At 40.7% G+C, this 23,034-nt stretch overlaps 1 protein-coding gene across 1 annotated transcript in view; it reads left to right on the forward strand.

Annotated features, from left to right (window-relative positions):
• Positions 1 to 16,791: 16,791 nt before the first annotated feature.
• Positions 16,792 to 23,034, forward strand: part of LOC133652762 (fibrosin-1-like protein) — a 498,516-nt gene continuing 492,273 nt past the window's right edge. The window contains exon 1 of the mRNA XM_062051814.1: positions 16,792 to 17,947. Within this exon, the coding sequence (XP_061907798.1) occupies positions 17,693 to 17,947 (255 nt within the window). The 5' untranslated portion in view covers positions 16,792 to 17,692. The remainder of the gene's footprint in view (positions 17,948 to 23,034) is intronic.

Below are 23,034 nucleotides of genomic sequence, written 5' to 3' on the forward strand. Positions count from 1 at the left end.
GAGTCCAGTCCATAGTGGATCTAACATAATAGTGAGAGAGTCCAGTCCATAGTGGATCTAACATCAATCAATCAATCAATCAATGTTTATTTATATAGCCCTAAATCACAAGTGTCTCAAAGGGCTGCACTAGCCACAACGACATCCTCGGTACAGAGCCCACATACGGGCAAGGAAAAACTAATATATATATAATATTTTGAGAGTCCAGTCCATAGTGGATCTAACATAATAGTGTGAGAGTCCAGTCCATAGTGGATCTAACATAATAGTGAGAGTCCAGTCCATAGTGGGGCCAGCAGGAGACCATCCCGAGCGGAGATGGGTCAGCAGCGCAGAGATATCCCCAACCGATGCACAGGCGACTGGTCCAGCCTGGATCCCGACTCTGGACAGCCAACACTTCATCCATGGCCACCGGACCTGTGTACCCCCCTTCCACAAGGGAGGGGGGGGCAGAAGAAGAGAAAAGAAAAGAGACAGCAGATCAACTGGTCTAAAAAGGGGGTCTATTTAAAGGCTAGAGTATACAAATGAGTTTTAAGATGGGACTTAAATGCTTCTACTGAGGTAGCATCTCTAACTGTTACCGGAAGGGCATTCCATCGTACTGGAGCCCCAATAGAAAACGCTCTATAGCCCGCAGACTTTTTTTGTAATAAAGAGAAATGTGAGTGACCAACACAAAAAATGAATGTCTGTGGGATCTTGAGAGTAAAACTTCCTCTTGGCAGTCATACTCAAAACATTGCTCCATTTCCGTGACATTTAATATGACATTTTGCCACATCAATTTCTTTGCTCGGGTTATTTTGCTAAAATTGCAGGTCACACTGCTAATTTAGCTCTGAATGATGCCTGCAATAAAAAATAAAAAAAAATCCCACAGCCTGTTTGAGGGTTGCCAATAAATTCAGCTCTCTCCGCCTCACAGCTCTGCAGCCAATCTTTCTGTTTGATTAAACTTTGCACCGCAGCCTCTGGAAATATCTAAAGGCACTTAGATTCACGGCCATATCTGTTAAATTATTGACACCTCACTACTTTGCGGTCAATTTCATTACTAATGTTTGGTGACTTGTAACTGACAATCAGTGCTCTACTCAGAGGCATGTTTATGCTGGATATGATAGGCTCATCCAAAATAATTGTCCGTGGTCGACATGAAACAGGTGTTGTCTTTGAAGCAAAGATCTGTAGGGTTGGCTCTGCATTAGTTGGAAATGACACAGTGCAAGAGTGGTAAAAGGAAGTTGTCGTTTAAGGAGAGTATGCAGTCTGTGGATTGAGCAGGTAAATGTTTCATTCTGTGCTTTGCCGTGTCCAACCCGGGCAATGCTACGGCTGGTTACAGTTTCCCGAGAGAGCAGTTGTTGCGTGAGGCCCCTAGGCGGGCTGCTTGTCGGGTCGCTCTATAAATTGCTACCATACAAGTGAATTACTCCATGATGTGTCATGGAGACGGCCAACAGCCTTATAGGCATCAAGCCACACACTTATTTTCTCCTTTTCCTCACAGTAATTCCTCAGTGACAGCTAGCACAGCAAACAGAAACAACTCTGTATTGAAAACAATTGCCCGGAACTGTAATTTTAGCTCATCCGGAGTTGTTGTTGTGCTCAGATTCAACAAAACAAGTACTGAGAAATGCTTACCCTCGCATTTTGAGGAAAATAACAGACGTCAGCACAACACAGCAGATGGTGGATCAGAATTGGAAACTTGGAAGTTTGTGTTTGTTCTTGCCCTCCATCAGTCAATCAATGTGCGGCCGTAGCCGAGAGACCTTGCACAACCCTCCGCCACCTAGTCGGGGTCGCCCATGGCAGAGCACAGCTCTGAAACAAGGATCCCAGTGTCCCGTGCGGTTACTTCGGGGTAGGTGAGGCGACCCCTGGTAGATCGTTTCCAAAGGAGGAGCTGGGATATCAGCTCTGTCCGTACCAGCAAACTGTGTGTGACGTTGGCTCAGATGGGTGCTTGCTGGAGGTCGGTTGCCGTATATTTGGTCTCCATCAGTCAATCAATGTGCGGCCGTAGCCGAGAGACCTTGCACAACCCTCCGCCAGCTAGTCGGGGTCGCCCATGGCAGAACACAGCTCTGAAACAAGGATCCCAGTGTCCCATGCGGTTACTTCGGGGTAGGTGAGGCGACCCCTGGTAGATCGTTTCCAAAGGAGGAGCTGGGATATCAGCTCTGTCCGTACCAGCAAACTGTTGGCTCAGACGGGTGCTTGCTTGAGGTCGGTTGCCGTATATTTGGTCCAAGGTGGGATGGGACTGCCACGACAAGCCTTGAACCCTTCGAAGCAGGTTAGTATAGCAACCGTCAAGGCGTTTGTGAAGGCGCGCATTGAGGGGTCCAGGTACAGACTTGAAGAGGTCTAGCTTAAGTGAATTTGGCAGGTTGGCATGGCTTATACAGTCGTGGTCAAAAGTGTACATAACCTTGTAAAGAACATCATGTCATGGCTGTCTTGAGTTTCCAATCATTTCTACAACTCTTATTGGTCACAAAAAACATTAATGAAGTTTGGTTCTTTTATGAATTTATTATGGGTCTACTGAAAATGTGAGCAAATCTGCTGGGTCAAAAGTATACGTACAGCAATGTTTATATTTGCTTACATGTCCCTTGGCAAGTTTCACTGCAATTAGGCGCTTTTGGTAGCCATCCACAAGCTTCTGCTTGAATTTTTGACCACTCCTCTTGACAAAATTGGTGCAGTTCAGTTACAATTGTTGGTTTTCTGACATGGACTTGTTTCTTCAGCATTGTCCACGCGTTTAAGTCAGGACTTTGGGAAGGCCATTCTAAAACCTTCATTCTAGCCTGATTTAGCCATTCCTTTACCACTTTTGACATGTGTTTGGGGTCATTGTCCTGTTGGAACACCCAACTGCGCCCAAGACCCAACCTCCGGACTGATGATTTTAGCTTGTCCTGAATAATTTGGAGGTAATCCTCCTTTTTCATTGCCCCATTTACTCTCTGTAAATCACCAGTTCCATTGGCAGCAAAACAGGCCCAGAGCATAATACTACCACCACCATGCTTGACGGTAGGTGTTGGTGTTCCTGGGATTAAAGGCCTCACCTTTTTCTCCTCCAAACATATTGCTGGGTATTGTGGACAAACAGCTAAATTTTTGCTTCATCTGACCACGGTACTTTCCTCCAGAAGGTCTTATCTTTGTCCATGTGATGCTTTTATGAAACATGTTGCAGGCATCAAATTCCAAATGAGATAATATTTGCACAAATTAACAAAGTTTTCCAGTTCGAACGTTAAGTATCTTGTCTTTGCAGTCTATTCAATTGAATATAAGTTGAAAAGGATATGCAAATCATTGTATTCTGTTTTTATTTACCATTTACACAACGTGACAACTTCACTGCTTTTGTGTTTTGTAGTTTGCAGAAAAATACAATATTCATATTCAATTCTGGTAGGCATAAGATCTTACTTAATATATGTTCAAATTGAATTATTTTACTTGTTCCAGCCATAACATGAATAGCAGCTACACTCTGGCAGCTCTCCAAAAGATTAGTGTGTTGCTATGACAGCAGTTGGAGTGGTTTTATCAGAACAACAAAAAGGGATGATTTCCTACCGTTAGCCTCACTGACCTGCAAGTGCTCGGTGTTGTCTTCTGCTGTAGCACCAGCACATACGTTTGATTGATTGATTGAAACTTGTATTAGTAGATTGCCCAGTACAGTACACATTCCCTACAATTGACCACTAAATGGTAGCATCCGAATACATTTTTCAACTTGTTTAAGTCGGGGTCCACGTTAATCAATTCATGGTTGATGACATGGTTGTCTCTCAATGGATGTGACAGAACAGAACAGAACCTACCCATCGGTTTCCAATCAGTATCTTTTGACCCTTTCCCAAATAAGTTTGTAACTTGACCCATTTGGCTTGTTGCGTTTAGATTTCACATCAGAGCCCTCTACCACCAGGAGGCCGGATTACTGCGAGCCTCAACCAGTACGTCTTTTGCAGCAGTTTTATGAATGCTCAGCACAAGAAATACGTTACACACATACAGTTTTTGACAAAATACACTGTACATTATATACCTCAGCTAACTAAACTATGCACATCAGAGTCTCACACCGTGAGATATGAAGGGAGTGTATTATGGTTAAGACCTTCTGTGTAATGGAGCCTAACCGAGTTCATGTCCGGTCATGTCTGTCAAAACCGCAATCTTTCCAAATTGTTGTGGAAGATTTTTGGTTGCTGAACCTCATCATTTAGCTCCAATGACCGACATCTTACCATTACCACATAATCATGCTGTAGTTGTCAGACGACACTGCAGGGTGAAACCTTCAGTCAGATGGTCAAATGCTGCTAGTTCATATTATACTTTGAGAAATGCCTGAAGTGAATTGGCAATTTTTGGCCTCTATAGATGCTGACCTGGGTGCAGAGACATAGTGTCAAGTTGTCACTATTGATATTATATTCTTTTTAAACCTGCAAAAGTTTTAATTTTGTCAGGGAACAATAATTGCTTTAGCGTGAAGCACCTTGACCTCAGTAGAAGCATTGAAGTCCCATCTTAAAACTCATTTGTATAACCTAGCCTTTAAATAGACCCCCTTTTAGACCAGTTGATCTGCCGTTTCTTTTCTGCTCTGCCCCCCTCTCCTGCGTGGAGAGGTTATTAGGTGACCGTAGATTAAAGCTGTTCAAAGTCGGGACCCGAGGTGGACCACTCATCTGTGCATCAGTTGGGGACGTCTCTGCGCTGCTGACCTGTCTCCGCTCGGGATGGTCTCCTGCTGGCCCCACTATGGACTGGACTCTCACTATTATGTTAGATCCACTATGGACTGGACTCTCTCACTATTATGTTAGATCCACTATGGACTGGACTCTCACTATTATGTTAGATACACTACGGACTGGACTCTCACACTATTATGTTAGATCCACTATGGACTGGACTCTCACTATTATGTTAGATCCACTATGGACTGGACTCTCACTATTATGTTAGATCCACTATGGACTGGACTCACACTATTATGTTAGATCCACTATGGACTGGACTCTCACACTATTAACTAGATCCACTATGGACTGGACTCTCACACTAATAACTAGATCCACTATGGACTGGACTCTCACACTATTAACTAGATCCACTATGGACTGGACTCCCACAATATTATGTTAGACCCACTATGGGCTGGACTCTCACACTATTAACTAGATCCACTCGACGTCCATTGCACCGGTCACCCAGGGGGGGTCCCCACATCTGCGGTCCCCTCCAAGGTTTCTCATTGTCATCCAATTGGGTTGAGTTTTTCCTTGCCCTGATGTGGGATCTGAGCCGAGGATGTCGTGGTGGCTTGTGCAGCCCTTTGAGACACTCGTGACTCAGGGCTATACAAATACACTTTGAGTGATGGATTGATTGACCCCAAAGGAAGTCAAATGAGTCGTTGTCATATCGGGAGAAGCTAAGACAAACAACTCTGCTGCCTGAACATCACAAAAGCGTGACAGGCATCCTCCTCTCAGTTTGCGGCACAGACCGAGGTTAAGCATTTCAAAGAGACGCACGTTTGAATGGCAGCAATGTGGGAGCTCAGAGACTCCAGCTATGGATTAAGCTCCAAGCAAATACTAGCATGGAAGAAACAGAGGTAATCTCTTCCCTCTCCTCCATGGCCCACTCACCATACCTGGTCCCCTTTTTTTTAATCTCCTTACTGAATTAGTTTCTACAAAGCTGCTCGGAGCAATGTTTTATTCACAGTGGTTACATAGGCTAAGGTAACATGAGAACGATACTGTGTCTATTTAGCGAAAAGGGCTTGTCACATGTTTATAGTTCTGCAAAGTAACATGCTGGATGACAGTCCATGTGGGTGTTTTGACAAGCGTATCAGATCTTGAACTGGAGCCAGGAGCATTAAAGTATGGCCAAGTAGCATTTGGAGATGTGCACTGAGCGACCTGACACAGCGGTGTTTCAGAACCTCTTCATCATGCTCACTCACTGACTGTCAAATCGGGTTTAATCACCTACAGTGCTCGGTACAATTTACCCCGCGGCGCTCGTTATTAGCATAAAAGTAGTTTCGTTCTGCATCTCGATGCCTTTGTCTCCTGTTTCACAGAAGATTGCAGCCATGAAAGAAAACAATCTCTCAGGAACCACAACACCAACTGACTCAAATGTAATTCCCTATCTATTGTTTTGCTGTTTCTCTTTCCAGAACTGTGGCGATCAAATAATAATTCAAGTGTTTTATTTCAGTTTTTCTACTTCAGTTTTAAAATGAACTCTTTAAGTGTCCAAAGTGGGCTGGCTCAGGGTGGAGGACAGAGTAAAACAACACGGTCACCCATCATTTCTCTGGAATTGAGTGCTCTGTAAGTATCTCCTCTCTGGTCAACAAAACCACCATGAAGATTCTAGCGGGAACTCTCATTCAACCCTTTTTCGATTACGCATGCACCTCCTGGTACCCTAGCCCCTCCAAAACCCTCAAATCTAGACTCCAAACATCTCAGAACAAGCTAGTCAGGTTACTTCTAGACCTCCACCCCAGATCACACCTCACTCCTACCCACTTCTCCAAAGTGGGCTGGCTCAGGGTGGAGGACAGAGTCAAACAACTTGCACTGAGCCTAGTCTATAAAATCCGCTACACCTCCCTGATACCGAAGTACATGTCAAACTACTTCCATAACGTAAATGACCGCCATAACCACAACACCAGGGGGAGCTCCCCAAACCACGTTAAACCCAGATTCCGATCCAAAGTGGGCTGGCTCAGGGTAGAGGACAGAGTTAAAAAAACTTGCACTGAGCCTAGTCTATAAAATCCGCTACACCTCCCTGATACCGAAGTACATGTCAAACTACTTCCATAACGTAAATGACCGCCATAACCACAACACCAGGGGGAGCTCCCCAAACCACGTTAAACCCAGATTCCGATCCAAAGTGGGCTGGCTCAGGGTAGAGGACAGAGTTAAACAACTTGCACTGAGCCTGGTCTATAAAATCCGCTACACCTCCCTGATACCGAAGTACATGTCAAACTACTTCCATAACGTAAATGACCGCCATAACCACAACACCAGGGGGAGCTCCCCAAACCACGTTAAACCCAGATTCCGATCTAACAAAGGTCTTAACTCATTCTCCTTCTATGCCACATCAATATGGAATGCGCTCCCAACAGGTGTAAAAGAAAGGGCATCTCTATCCTCCTTCAAAACCGCAATAAAAGAACACCTCCAGGCAACTTCAACCCTTGACTAACACTCTCCCCCTTCCACATCCCACCTCCCCGGATTGTAAATAATCAAATGTATATACTTATTCTTATGCTTTCTGAACTCACTAAGTTCTCTGCTCGCTGTACATATCCTACCAAGTCAGTCCTACACTGTTTCAATGCCCATTTCTCTGATGATGCAATTGTTGATGACTGAAGTGCTGATATCAACCCCCCCCCCCACGCCACCCCCCCCACATCCCACCCCCCGGATTGTAAATAATGTAAATAATTCAATGTATATACTCTGATGATTATCTTGTGTGATGACTGTATTATGATGATATTTGTACCATGAATTGATTAATGTGGACCCCGACTTAAACAAGTTGCAAAAACTTATTGGGGTGTTACCATTTAGTGGTCAATTGTACGGAATATGTACTGTACTGTGCAATCTACTAATAAAAGCTTCAATCAATCAATCAATCAATCAAACACCTCTCACCCCTAATCTGACAAGAAGAAGACTGCAGTGTATCCGGAAAGTATTCTCGATGGTGATGTGCAATACCACTGATTTTCTTTCTGATCCGATACCGAGTAAAATTCAGGCTGGTATCGACGATACCGGTCCGATACCAATACTTTGCGCAAATATACACTACCGTTCAAAAGTTTGGGGTCACATTGAAATGTCCTTATTTTTCAATGAAGATAACTTTAAACTTGTCTTAACTCTAAAGAAATACACTCTATACATTGCTAATGTGGTAAATGACTATTCTAGCTGCAAATGTCTGGTTTTTGGTGCAATATCTACTTAGGTGTATAGAATCCCATTTCCAGCAACTATCACTCCGGTGTTCTAATGGTACAATGTGTTTGCTCATTGGCTCAGAAGGCTAATTGATGATTAGAAAACCCTTGTGCAATCATGTTCACACATCTGAAAACACTTTAGCTCGTTACAGAAGCTACAAAACTCACCTTCCTTTGAGCAGATTGAGTTTCTGGAGCATCACATTTGTGGGGTCAATTAAACGCTCAAAATGGCCAGAAAAAGAGAACTTTCATCTGAAACTCGACAGTCTATTCTTGTTCTTAGAAATGAAGGCTATTCCACTAAATTGTTTGGGTGAACCCAAACTTTTGAACGGTAGTGTACCTACCGTATTTTCCGGACTATAAGGCGCACTTAAATGTTTTTTTTTTTCTCAAAACTCGCCTTATAACCCGGTGCGCCTAATGTACGGAATAAGTTTGGTTGAGCTTACCCACCTCGAAGCAATTTTATTTGGTACATGGTGTAATGATAACTGTGACCAGTAGATGGCAGTCAAACATAAGTGCTAAGTGTAGGCTGCACTATGATGGGAATTTGACTCAAGTAAACAACACCAACATTTTATATGTTCCATTGAAAATATACCTGTAGAACATTACACACGGCGCTCAAAAATCTATGAAAATGTTTTAGTACGACTTTGGTAAGCTATGAAGCCACACCACTTGATGGATTGTTGGCACATTAAACATAGGAGTATTATTATGGTGTGTGTATAAGGTAAGACATATTATTTGGCGTTTTGTTTCGCAATATTATGCAAAAGCAACTTTTCTTACCTTCTGGTACCTGCTGATCTGTATTTGGGATCTGCATAAAGCCTGAAAAATTGCGCGCGTCCGCCTTTGTAGTCCGTGCCGACACCGTAGTCGATAAGCTTCTTCTTTTTCTCGATCTTCTTGTTATGTGACATTCATCCTCCGCTGTTGCCATTTCTAATATAAAGTAGTGTAAAGTTCTTACTTATATCTGTCAGCAAACTCGCCATGAAAGCACTAAAACATACCGGTGTAGTGACTTTACATTATTCACTCAAGGAACTTTAGTTATTAGAGAGTTCCGGTCGGACATTTTTTTCACGGGACACATTTCTGCTCCGTTATTGATTGAAGTAAAGTCTGAATGTCATTAAAACACTTCTTCCACTCAGACTTTAAATAAGTCCGTAAATGCATCTAACATAACTTGGCGCCATTAGCCCATCTTGTTTTGAAAAAAATGTCTAATCATCATTTTTTTGTGCATGAAAGTTTGTATGAACACAGCAAAAAAACCTCAATACAATAAGGTAAACTATTCTCCTTATTGCAACACAGTGCACCTCCCAAATGGTTGTAAAGCTGTTTAATTTTTAATGCTTGTTAAACAGAGTTACCTCATATAACTTTTAAATGATGCTCAGTGAGAACAGCATAAAATCTTTTTTTTTTTTTTACTTTAAAAAGCTCATGGACAAGTTTCAAGTAAACATGAAGACATCCATATGGACATTATTTGCTGATTTGTGAGTTCTATGAGCCCCAATTTGAAAGATATGTCGACATATTCCATTCAAAAATCACTTTGCAAATGGGAAGCATATGTATTCAGATGAGTACTTTTTCTTTTGACTACTATGTTATGATTATTATAACAATTATCTTCATTCGGAGTGTTATAAAAGCTTAATGGATGACAAACATAAGTATGTCATTATTTATGCTGTCTCTTATATACTATACACAAAAGCTTATGACCAACATTGTATTCTCAATCTTTCATTAGAATGCAACAAAATACCACGGAAAATACGACATCACACAGAAATTATGTGAAAACAAAAATTAAAGCTAGTTATTGTATTTTCCGGACCATAGGGCGCACCGGATTGTAAGGCGCACTGCCGATGAATTGTCTATTTTTGATATTTTTCATATATAAAGAGCACCGGATTATAGGGTGCATTAAAGTAGTCATATTATTTATTTATTTTTATCTAAATGTAAAATACTTCCTTGTGGTCTACATAACATGTAATGGTGGTTCTTTGCTCAAAATGTTGCATAGATGATGTTTTACACATCATCTTCAAGCCGCTTTCTGACAGTCGCTTCCGGATGCGCCGTTTTGTGGGCGGTCTTATTTACGTGGCTCACCTTCGACAGCGTTCTCTCCCCGTCATCTTTGTTGTAGCGGTGTAGCGTGCAAGGACGGGAGTGGAAGAAGTGTCAAAAGATGGCGCTAACTGTTTTAATGACATTCAGACTTTACTTCAATCAATAACGGAGCAGCATCTCCTCATCCGGAAACAACAACAACACCTGAAATGTGTCCCGTGAAAAAGCGTCCGACCGGAACTCTCTAATAACTAAAGTTCCTTGGGTAAATAATGTCAACTCACTACACCGGTATGTTTTAGCGCTTTCATGGCGAGTTTACTGACAGATATAAGTAAGAACTTTACACTACTTTATATTAGAAATGGCAACAGTGGAGGATGAATGTCACATAACAAGAAGATAGAGAAAGAGAAGAGGCTTGTTGACTACGGACTACAAAGGCGGCCCCGCACAATTTTCAGGGTTTAAGCACATCTGAAATACAGATCAGCAGGTACAGGTAACTAGGGACCTCCCGAATAAATAGAGGAGCATGTGGGACTGTACCTTAGAGCGTAGGGTGAAACTGTAACTGAGTGTACAGCCCAATACATCTCTCCTCATGAGCAAAATTCAACTCTGTCTCTGCATGATTCCTTCTACTTGTCTTGTGTAATAGATAGTTTGGTGTTTGAACCTGACACCACATCAGCAAATAGGATATGTACACATATTATGGGAAAAGGGATAGTAAAGAAGCAGTTAGTGAAATAAATAATAATACAGAAATGACAACGAGCATTATTACACTACAAATGGAGCAATACAAATACCAATAGAAACAGCACTTTTGATAATGAACAATACTAATAATTTACCTCTATTATATTAAAAAATAAATACATAAATAAATAAAAAGTAGGCATTTTTCGCAGGTCTCAAGAAGGTAAGAAATACAAGTGTGTGTGTGTGTGTGAGAGAGAGTGTGTGTGTGTGTTCTTGTATTTTTACCCTTCTTGAGACATCAACAAGGAAAAGTACCTTCCATATGAGGAGGTGTGAACAAGTGATGACATAAATCATGGTCCCAATACGGAAAATCATTGCATCTACTAGAGAATGTCTCATTTGCACCCCTGGTGGTGAAATTGATCAGAATTAGGGTGGTCCCAAAAAGGAAGGATTTTTCAAATTGACTGTGTGTCGGTTTTAAAAGGGCTCCCCCTCTGGTCAACATATGAAATAACAAGTGTGTTTAAGAAATTTAAAATGTGCCCCCTTTGGCCAAAATGTAAAAAATAAATAAATACATATGTATCTAGAGACAGACTGTAATAACTTGAAGGAAATAATGCATGATTAAAAACCAATTACAAAAAAATACTAATAAATAACTAAAAGCAGTTTTTTTCCCACAATGTGTCGACTTTTTTCTTATAAATGGGTAACAATTTGTCATATTCTTTCTGTTTCTGTAATATTGCAATATTTTCTCGTAAAATTATTACTTTTTTTATGCAAAATTATTACTTTTCAATGCAAAATTATTACTTTTCAATGCAAAATGATTACTTTTTAATGCAAAATGGAGACATTTTTCATATCAAATTCTGACTTTTATCACAATATGGCCAATTTTGTTGTTGTTCTTGTAAAATAGTGACATTTCTGGAGTAAAATTATGACTTTTGTCATAATTTTGCCAAGTAAAATTCAGATTGTTACCGCCCGAATGCAGCTGAAATAGCCTCCACAACCTGTAGAAACGCTGGTCCCCACAAGTCATGAACAAAAAATTGCTCCCCATTCCAAATGATAACCAGTAGGTGTGTGTGCGTGTGTGTGTGTGTGTGTGTGTGTGTGTGTGTGTGTGCGGTGTGTGTGTGTGTGTGTGTGTGTGTGTGTGTGTGTGTGTGTGTGTGTGTGTGTGTGTGTGTGTGTGTGTTCTTGTGAACAAGTTAGGACCGAAATCATGGTCCCAATACGGAAAACCATTGCATCTAATAGAGAGCCAAATACTGGAGTCTGTGAACATTGCTCCAAAGTCGGGATTTTTGTATTGATTTAATGTGCATACAAAGTAAACATTGACAGGTGCAAAGGCAGCAATGTATGATAAAACAAGACAGCCGCTAAAGAAGGACTTCCCTATTCATCCCCGAAAAAAACTCTCCAGTTGAACAGCTGACTTTTATTATAATTTTGCCAAGTAAAATTCTGATTATTATTATAATATTGGCAAAAAAAATTGTTTTCTTATAAAATTGGGACTTTTGTCGAGTAAAATTACGACTCTTTTCATAAAATTGCAAACATTTTAAGCTTTTCTTGTAAAACTGCGACTGCTGTTAAGTAAAATTCCAACTTTTATCACAATATTGCACAAATGTTCAGTTTTTCTCGTGAAATTTTGACTCGCGTTGAGTAAAATGACGGCTTTTATTGTAATACGTTCAAAATTCTAGGTTTTTCTTGTGAATTTGTGACCTTTTTCTTGTAAAATTCCAACTCATTTTTCCCAACAAGCTTTTTTTATATTTGCATAGTAAGTATATATTATTAATGTTGTAAATACACATCTTTATATATCTAGAAAGGGTGATCCTATAGAGGTAGGCATTTTTCAGAGGTCTCAAGAAGGTAACAAATACAATAACGTGTGTGTGTGTGTGTTCTTGTGAACAAGTTAGGACCAAAATCATGGTCCCAATACGGAAAACCATGGCATCTAATAGAGAGCCAAATACTGGAGTCCGTGAACATTGCTCCAAAGTCAGGATTTTTTTGTTTTTTAGGTTTTTCTTGTGAAATTGTGACCAACTCATCTTTCACAACAAGCTTGTTTCATATTTGAATAGTATATATATATATATTATTAATGTTGTAAATACACATATTTATATACAAAGAAAGGGTGACCCTAAAGAGGTAGGCATTTTTCAGAGGTCTCAAGAAGGTAACAAATACAATAACGTGTGTGTGTGTGTGTGTGTGTGTGTGTGTGTGTGTGTGTGTGTGTGTGTGTGTGTGTGTGTGTGTGTGTGTGTGTGTGTGTGTGTGTGTGTGCGTGTGTGTGCGTGTGTCCTTGTGAACAAGTTAGGACCAAAATCATGGTCCCAATACGGAAAACCATTGCATATAATAGAGAGCCAAATACTGGAGTCCGTGAACATTGCTCCAAAGTCAGGATTTTTTTTTGGTTTTTTAGGTTTTTCTTGTGAAATTGTGACCAACTCATCTTTCACAACAAGCTTGTTTTATATTTGCATAGTATATATATATTATTAATGTTGTAAATACACATCTTTATATATCTAGAAAGGGTGATCCTATAGAGGTAGGCATTTTTCAGAGGTCTCAAGAAGGTAACAAATACAATAACGTGTGTGTGTGTGTGTGTGTGTGTGTGTGTGTTCTTGTGAACAAGTTAGGACGAAAATCATGGTCCCAATACGGAAAACCATGGCATCTAATAGAGAGCCAAATACTGGAGTCTGTGAACATTGCTCCAAAGTCAGGATTTTTTTGTTTTTTAGGTTTTTCTTGTGAAATTGTGACCAACTCATCTTTCACAACAAGCTTGTTTTATATTTGCATAGTATGTATATATTATTATTGTTATAAATACAAATATTTAGGGTGGTCCTAAAGAGGGAGGCATTTTTCAGAGGTCTCAAGAAGGTAACAAATACAATAACGTGTGTGTGTTTGTGTGTGTGTGTTCTTGTGAACAAGTTAGGACCGAAATCATGGTCCCAATACGGAAAGCCATGGCATCTAATAGAGAGCCAAATACTGGAGTCCGTGAACATTGCTCCAAAGTCAGGATTTTTTTTTTGTTTTTTAGGTTTTTCTTGTGAAATTGTGACCAACTCATTTTTCACAACAAGCTTGTTTTATATTTGCATAGTATGTATATATTATTAATGTTGTAAATACACATCTTTATATATCTAGAAAGGGTGGTCCTAAAGAAGTAGGCATTTTTCAGAGGTCTCAAGAAGGTAACAAATACAATAACGTGTGTTTGTGTGTGTGTGTGTTCTTGTGAACAAGTTAGGACCGAAACCATGGTCCCAATACGGAAAACCATCGCATCAATAGAGAGCCAAATACTGGAGTCTGTGAACATTGCTCCAAAGTCAGGATTTTTTTGTTTTTTAGGTTTTTCTTGTGAAATTGTGACCAACTCATCTTTCACAACAAGCTTGTTTTATATTTGCATGGTATGTATATATTATTATGTTGTAAATACACATCTTTATATATATCTAGAAAGGGTGATCCTATAGAGGTAGGCATTTTTCAGAGGTCTCAAGAAGGTAACAAATACAAGTGTGTGTGTGTGTGTGTGTGTGTGTGTGTGTGTGTGTGTGTGTGTGTGTGTGTGTGTGTGTGTGTGTGTGTGTGTGTGTTCTTGTGAACAAGTTAGGACGAAAATCATGGTCCCAATACGGAAAACCATGGCATCTAATAGAGAGCCAAATACTGGAGTCCGTGAACATTGCTCCAAAGTCAGGATTTGTTTTTTGTTTTTTAGGTTTTTCTTGTGAAATTGTGACCAACTCATCTTTCACAACAAGATTGTTTTATATTTGCATAGTATGTATATATTATTAATGTTGTAAATACACATCTTTATATATCTAGAAAGGGTGATCCTATAGAGCAGGGGTGTCAAAGTCAAATGGACGGAGGGCCAAATAAAAAATTTAGCTACAAGCCGAGGGCCGGACTGTTCGAATGTTCATTGAAAATTTTTTAAATGACGCATATAGTCTAGTGAACCTAATTGAACCTACTGAAAACCTAACAAATATATTCCAATATGATCAGATAAATAAAGCAATATTTTCTTATGGCTCTGTCAGTAATCTTTAATTTTCAACAGACACAAAAGACAAATTTCCTTTATATAAAAATCCCCATAACATGAACATTAAATGAAAGAAACCGGTATTCAAGGCACCATCAGTAGCCTATATTTTCTATTTTAGCAAAAGTGGGCTAAATTTACTTCAAAGAAAAAAACAATAATAGCAATTTTCTATCATCCACTCAACTGAAATATTTTTAAAATATAATTAAATTGAAATACAATAAAATAAAGTGCAAAAATCTATAAATCAAAAACAACACTTTGTTTAAGGAGAAGTAACATGCAGTGAAAACAAATATTAAACTTTAACTTTTAAACTTGAATTGAGTAAAAACTCTAAATATGTGATTGCACAGTAATGTTCACATTAAACCCCCCTCCTCCCTCCGTGGGAGGGAGGCGAGTTGGGTGCCCGAAACCCCCCGCTGGTTTCGGCCCGCCCCTTGGCGCGCGTGGCACGGCGGGCTCCGCGACCCGACGGCTGGCCCTCGTGGCTTGACGGCGGGCGCGTCCCGACGGGCCGCGCGTAGGGGTCAAACGCAGAAGTCTCAGGGCCTCGTGGTGAGGGGGTGGCCTGCGGGTTTCGGCCCGCTTGACCCCCCCGCTCCGCTTGGCGCGCGCGGCACATGACGGGTTCCGCCACCGACGCTCGGGCTGCAGCCCGACGGTGGTGCGGGCCCGGTGGTGCGGGCCCGGTGGTGCGGGCCCGGCGGTGACGCGCGGTTTGGGGAAACAAAGCAGAAGTCTCAGGGCCTCGGGGCCGGGTTTCGGCCCGCCCCCTTGGCGCGCGTGGCACGGCGGGCTCCGCGACTGACGGCCGGGCTGCAGCCCTTCGGCCGGCAGGCGCGTCCCGGCGGGCCGCTCGCCCCCTTTCGGAACCTTGGACCGGCATCCGCTTGGTGCGTGTAAAAGATCTGCGGTCTAAAAAAAAAAAAAAAAAAAAAAAGATCTGCGGTCTGCGGGCCGGTTCTAATAATAAATCAAGATCATCCCAAGGGCCGTAAAAAACCTTCTCGCGGGCCGGATATGGCCCGCGGGCCTTGACTCTGACATATGTGCTATAGAGGTAGGCATTTTTCAGAGGTCTCAAGAAGGTAACAAATACAATAACGTGTGTGTGTGTGTGTTCTTGTGAACAAGTTAGGACCAAAATCATGGTCCCAATACGGAAAACCATGGCATCTAATAGAGAGCCAAATACTGGAGTCCGTGAACATTGCTCCAAAGTCAGGATTTGTTTTTTGTTTTTTAGGTTTTTCTTGTGAAATTGTGACCAACTCATCTTTCACAACAAGATTGTTTTATATTTGCATAGTATGTATATATTATTAATGTTGTAAATACACATCTTTATATATCTAGAAAGGGTGATCCTATAGAGGTAGGCATTTTTCAGAGGTCTCAAGAAGGTAACAAATACAATAACGTGTGTGTGTGTGTGTTCTTGTGAACAAGTTAGGACCAAAATCATGGTCCCAATACGGAAAACCATGGCATCTAATAGAGAGCCAAATACTGGAGTCCGTGAACATTGCTCCAAAGTCAGGATTTTTTTTGGTTTTTTAGGTTTTTCTTGTGAAATTGTGACCAACTCATCTTTCACAACAAGCTTGTTTTATATTTGCATAGTATATATATATTAAAGAGGTAGGCATATTTCAGAGGTCTCAAGAAGGTAACAAATACAAGTGTGTGTGTGTGTGGGGGGGGGGGGGGGGGGGCACAGGGGTAATACATGATGTAGCTGACATAGAGAGATTAAAATAGTGCCATGTGTGAGAATTCAGGCTGACAGGCAAAGAAAATGTTATTTTTTTTCTCCTTTTTTTTTTTATTTTTTTTTAAACACCAGCTTCCTTCCTTTGGTGAATTGTAGGCCAGAGGTGGCGGAAATACGTCAGTCACGTTTCGCGTGGAAGCTCGCCCGCGTCTTGGAAGGTGATGCTGCTACGGAGCGAAGATTGTAATCACCGCTGTCGCTTTAAGGACTTTCTTATCAAAGCCTCATTATGCCCACGGAGAGCGCGGCCAGCCACTGAGCAACCAAGCGACGGACCGGAGTGGATTTGCGGCGAGAAAGAAAGCTAACATTCCCCCAGCCCGGAACGGAGTTTGGATTTCCACGCCAGACATCCGTGGAGGGAATACTGCGCACAAGTACTCGGGGGGGTCGTTGGCGTCCTGACGCGCGGAGATGAGTCGGATTTAAAAGTCAACACAAGCGGGATTATTCCACCGAGCTGTCTTTTTATTTATTGTTTTTTTTTTGGATCACCGGATCATGGATCGCGGAGGCGGGGGAACAACAACAACGTTCCGCGGCGTGATTTCCATACGCTGGCTCGGCGTCGCTGTTGTCGGTACCGCAACAAAAGTTACAAAGCTCGTCTATTTTGCGGAGATTTGAACTGTTTCTGCCATTTTGCACCTGCGTCGTGTTTTTTTTTTTTTTTTTTTTTTGACGTCCCCTTCCCCGCCTGACTGTGGATATACTCGCGTGTCGTAATGGAGATTTCTACTCAAGGTCATTGAGTGTTTAAGACATTTGTAGTCGGATTGTTTGTGTTTCCACAGTGCGGAGTTTGACACCCTCCTCCCTCCCTCCCTCCCTCCCTCCCAACATGGATGGGAAACTGAAGCAGGGTCGGAGATGTCGGCCCAAGCGGGAAAGAGTGCGGAGGTTGCGGGAGACAACCGGGAGTGGAGAGCCGGACTCGTTGGAGGGACACGCCGCTAAAAAGACGCCGCGCCCCGCGGCGGCGGCGGCCAGAGCCCCGCGCGCCCCGAGGCGGAAGAGACGGGAGTCCGGCGCCCAGGAGGAGGACATCATTGATGGATTTGCTATTACCAGTTTTATCAGTCTGGACAGTCTGGAGGTAAGCAAAAGAAACGCATCATCACATGGTTGATGTGTACCCTCAAAAAGTACCTCTTCTGGGGGTACACTGGCATCACTTGCTGGTGGGCTGGTGGCGGAGCTTCTGTCCATTTATACATCTGGGGTGTCCAAACTTTTCCCTTTTAAGGATATTTTTTTTGGTTTTTGATATAATGATTAAGTAAAGAAGTTAAAAATGGTACTGATATGATCCAGTTTAAGAGGTTGTTCAAAAATAATAGTGCTTACAAAGTACAAAGAAGAAGAATTATGAGCAATCCTTCTAACCTTACTGAAAATAAGATATTCTTCATCTCTGTATGTTAATAATGACTGAATTAATTAATTACATATTATAAAACTGTTGTATATACTAATTCATAGATGTTATTTTATTATATAAAAAGGTCAGAAAATGATTCTATATCATTTTAAATGCTTTGAAGTGGGAAATGGGTAGGATTAAATAAGCTTTGCTTCTTTCTACTCCTTTTCGAGCATGATGCAAAATGAAATTATATGAAATTGTGTGATGTATTAAGATGTACACTACCGTTCAAAAGTTTGGGGTCACCCAAACAATTGTGTGGACTAGCCTTCATTTCTAAGAACAACAATAGACTGTCAAGTTTCAGATGAAAGTTCTCTTTTTCTGGCCATTTTGAGCGTTAAATTGACCCCACAAATGTGATGCTCCAGAAACTCAATCTGCTCAAAGGACGGTCAGTTTTGTAGCTTCTGTAACGAGCTCAACTGTTTTAACATGTGTGAACATGATTGCACAAGGGTTTTCTAATCATCAATTAGCCTTCTGAGCCAATGAGCAAACACATTGTACCATTAGAACACTGGAGTGATAGTTGCTGGAAATGGGCCTCTATACACCTATGTAGATATTGCACCGAAAACCAGACATTTGCAGCTAGAATAGTCATTTAGCACATTAGCAATGTATAGAGTGTATTTCTTTCAAGTTAAGACTAGTTTAAAGTTATCTTCATTGAAAAGTACAGTGCTTTTCCTTCAAAAATAAGGACATTTACATGTGACCCCAAACTTTTGAACGGTAGTGTAAGTGTGTTCATGTTCGAAATAAACTAAAGAAAGAAAGAAAAAAATACAAATACCGTATTTTTCGGACTATAAGTCGCAGTTTTTTTCATAGTTTGCCCTGGGGTGCGACTTATACTCAGGAGCGACTTATGTGTGAAATTATTAACACATTAGCGTAAAATATCAAATAATATTATTTAGCTCATTCACGTAGGAGACTAGACCAGTGGTTCTTAACCTGGGTTCGATGGAACCCTAGGGGTTCGGCCTCAGGGGTTCGGTGGACCTCCCCCATGGAGGTAAAGACACATTTGACTTATCGTGTAAATAAAAACTTCTCCCTATCGGCGTATTATTGATACCCCCAAACAATGTTCCCTCTAATTTTCCATCTGATTTGCAGGTTTTTTGATTGATCGATTGAAACTTTTACTAGCAGTTTACAAATGAAGAGAATACATTATATGAAACAGTACAGTTTACACAGTACAGTACATATTCCGTACAACTGACCACTAAATGGTAACACCCCAATAAGTTTTTCAACGTGTTTAAGTCGGGGTCCACGTTAATCAATTCATGGTAATGTGTGTCATTTGTTGTGAGTTCATGCACTGTGTTGGTTTTGTTCTTTGAACAAGGTGATGTTCATGCACGGTTCATTTTGTGCAACATTAAAAAAAACATTTTATTTTTCATTAAAGAAGGGTTCGGTGAATGCGCATATGAAACTGGTGGGGTTCGGTACCTCCAACAAGGTTAAGAAGCACTGGACTAGACTTACCGTATTTTTCCGACTATAAATCGCAGTTTTTTTCATAGTTTGGCCGGGGGTGTGACTTATACTCAGGAGCGACTTATGTGTGAAATTATTAACACATTACCGTAAAATATCAAATAATATTATTTAGCTCATTCACGTAAGAGACTAGACGTACCGTATTTTTCGGACTATAAGTCGCAGTTTTTTTCATAGTTTGGCCGGGGGTGCGACTTATACTGAGGAGCGACTTATGTGTGAAATTATTAACACATTAGCGTCAAATATCAAATAATATTATTGATGTCATTGACGTAAGAGACTAGACGTATAAGATTTCATGGGATTTAGCGATTAGGAGTGTCAGATTGTTTGGTAAACGTATAGCATGTTCTATATGTTATAGTTATTTGAATGACTCTTACCATAATATGTTACGTTAACATACCAGTTGGTTATTTATGCCTCATATAACGTACACTTATTCAGCCTGTTGTTTACCAAACAATCTGTCACTCCTAATCGCTAAATCCCATCAAATCTTACACGTCTAGTCTCTTAGGTGAATGAGATCAATAATATTATTTGATATTTTACACTAATGTGTTAATAATTTCACACATAAGTCGCTCCTGAGAATAAGTCGCACCCCCGGCTAAACTATGAAAAAAAATGCAACTTATAGTCCGAAAAATACGGTAAAAAGGCATGTATTTGCCCCGTTTGTTGACCTGCAAAGGTTGAGGATGGAGAAGAAAAGCCCATGAATTAGCCGCATCCTCTTTTAAGCCGCGGGGCTCAGAGCGTTGGAAAAAAGTAGTGGTTTATAATCTGGAAAGTATGGTGCTAATAGCCAGGTTTAGTCACTTTATGTTCACATTCAAACAACAGTTGTTGCTACTACATTAGATATAACACTCTAATACACAGAGGTGGGGAAAAATAATCAATTTGAACGTGCAAAATGGTGACATTTTTCATATAAAATTCTGACTTTTATCACAATATGGCCAATTTGAGGACATCATTGATGGATTTGCTATTACCAGTTTTATCAGTCTGGACAGTCTGGAGGTAAGCAAAAGAAACGCATCATCACATGGTTGATGTGTACCCTCAAAAAGTACCTCTTCTGGGGGTACACTGGCATCACTTGCTGGTGGGCTGGTATACCCTCGGAGCTTCTGTCCATTTATCCAGATCTGGGGTGTCCAAACTTTTCCCTTTTTAAGGATATTTCTTTTTGGTTTTTGAAATACAAATACCGTATTTTTCGGACTATAAGTCGCAGTTTTTTTCATAGTTTGGCCGGGGGTGCGACTTATACTCAGGAGCGACTTATGTGTGAAATGATTAACACATTACCGTAAAATATCAAATAATATTATTTAGCTCATTCACGTAAGAGGCTAGACGTACCGTATTTTTCGGACTATAAGTCGCAGTTTTTTTCATAGTTTGGCCCGGGGGTGCGACTTATACTCAGGAGCGACTTATGTGTGAAATGATTAACACATTAGCGTAAAATATCAAATCCTATTGATCTCATTCACGTAAGAGACTAGACGTATAAGATTTCATGGGATTTAGCGATTAGGAGTGACAGATTGTTTGGTAAACGTATAGCATGTTCTATATGTTATAGTTATTTGAATGACTCTTACCATAATATGTTACGTTAACATACCAGTTGGTTATTTATGCCTCATATAACGTACACTTATTCAGCCTGTTGTTCACTATTCTTTAGACATTTTAAATTGCCTTTCAAATGTCTATTCTTGGTGTTGGCTTTTATCAAATACATTTCCCCCAAAAAATGCGACTTATACTCCAGTGCGACTTATATATGTTTTTTTTCCTTCTTTATTATGCATTTTCGGCCGGTGCGACTTATACTCCGGAGCGATTTATACTCCGAAAAATGCGGTACCCCTTTTGGGGGTACACTGGCATCACTTGCTGGTGGGGTGGTATACCCTCGGAGCTTCTGTCCATTTATCCAGATCTGGGGTGTCCAAACTTTTCCCTTTTAAGGATAGTTTTTTTGGTTTTTGAAATACAAATATACAAATACAAAATGCCAAGACAAAATATACAGTGGTACCCCCGAGTTTTTGTTGTTGTTGCTTGTCAGCCACTTCTCCAAGTGACTCCTTTTGAACACTCCTCGCATATTAACACTTACCGTATTTTTCGGAGTATAAGTCGCTCCGGAGTATAAGTCGCACCGGCCGAAAATGCATAATAAAGAAGGAAAAAAATATATATATATAAGTCGCACTGGAGTATAAGTCCATCCATCCATTTTCTACCGCTTATTCCCTTCGGGGTAGCGGGGGGCACTGGGGTAATGTATTTGATGAAAGCCAACACCAAGAATAGACATTTGAAAGGCAATTTAGAATGTCTAAAGAATAGTGAACAACAGGCTGAATAAGTGTACGTTATATGAGGCATAAATAACCAACTGGTATGTTAACGTAACATATTATGGTAAGAGTCATTCAAATAACTATAACATATAGAACATGCTATACGTTTACCAAACAATCTGTCACTCCTAATCGCTAAATCCCATCAAATCTTACACGTCTAGTCTCTTACGTGAATGAGATAAATAATATTATTTGATATTTTACGCTAATGTGTTAATCATTTCACACATAAGTCGCTCATGAGTATAAGTCGCACCCCCGGCCAAACTATGAAAAAAAATGCGACTTATAGTCCGAAAAATACGGTAAAAAGGCATGTATTTGCCCCGTTTGTTGACCTGCAAAGGATGAGGATGGAGAAGAAAAACCCATGAATTAGCCGCATCCTCTTTTAAGCCGCGGGGCTCAGAGCGTTGGAAAAAAGTAGTGGTTTATAATCTGGAAAGTATGGTGCTAATAGCCAGGTTTAGTCACTTTATGTTCACATTCAAACAACAGTTGTTGCTACTACATTAGATATAACACTCTAATACACAGAGGTGGGGAAAAATAATCAATTTGAACGTGCAAAATGGTGACATTTTTCATATAAAATTCTGACTTTTATCACAATATGGCCAATTTGAGGACATCATTGATGGATTTGCTATTACCAGTTTTATCAGTCTGGACAGTCTGGAGGTAAGCAAAGAAACACATCATCACATGGTTGATGTGTACCCTCAAAAAGTACCTCTTTTGGGGGTACACTGGCATCACTTGCTGGTGGGCTGGTATACCCTCGGAGCTTCTGTCCATTTATAGATCTGGGGTGTCCAAACTTTTCCCTTTTTA

This window comes from Entelurus aequoreus, linkage group LG06 (genome assembly GCF_033978785.1).
Source record: "Entelurus aequoreus isolate RoL-2023_Sb linkage group LG06, RoL_Eaeq_v1.1, whole genome shotgun sequence".
In the NCBI taxonomy this organism is placed as follows: domain Eukaryota; kingdom Metazoa; phylum Chordata; class Actinopteri; order Syngnathiformes; family Syngnathidae; genus Entelurus; species Entelurus aequoreus.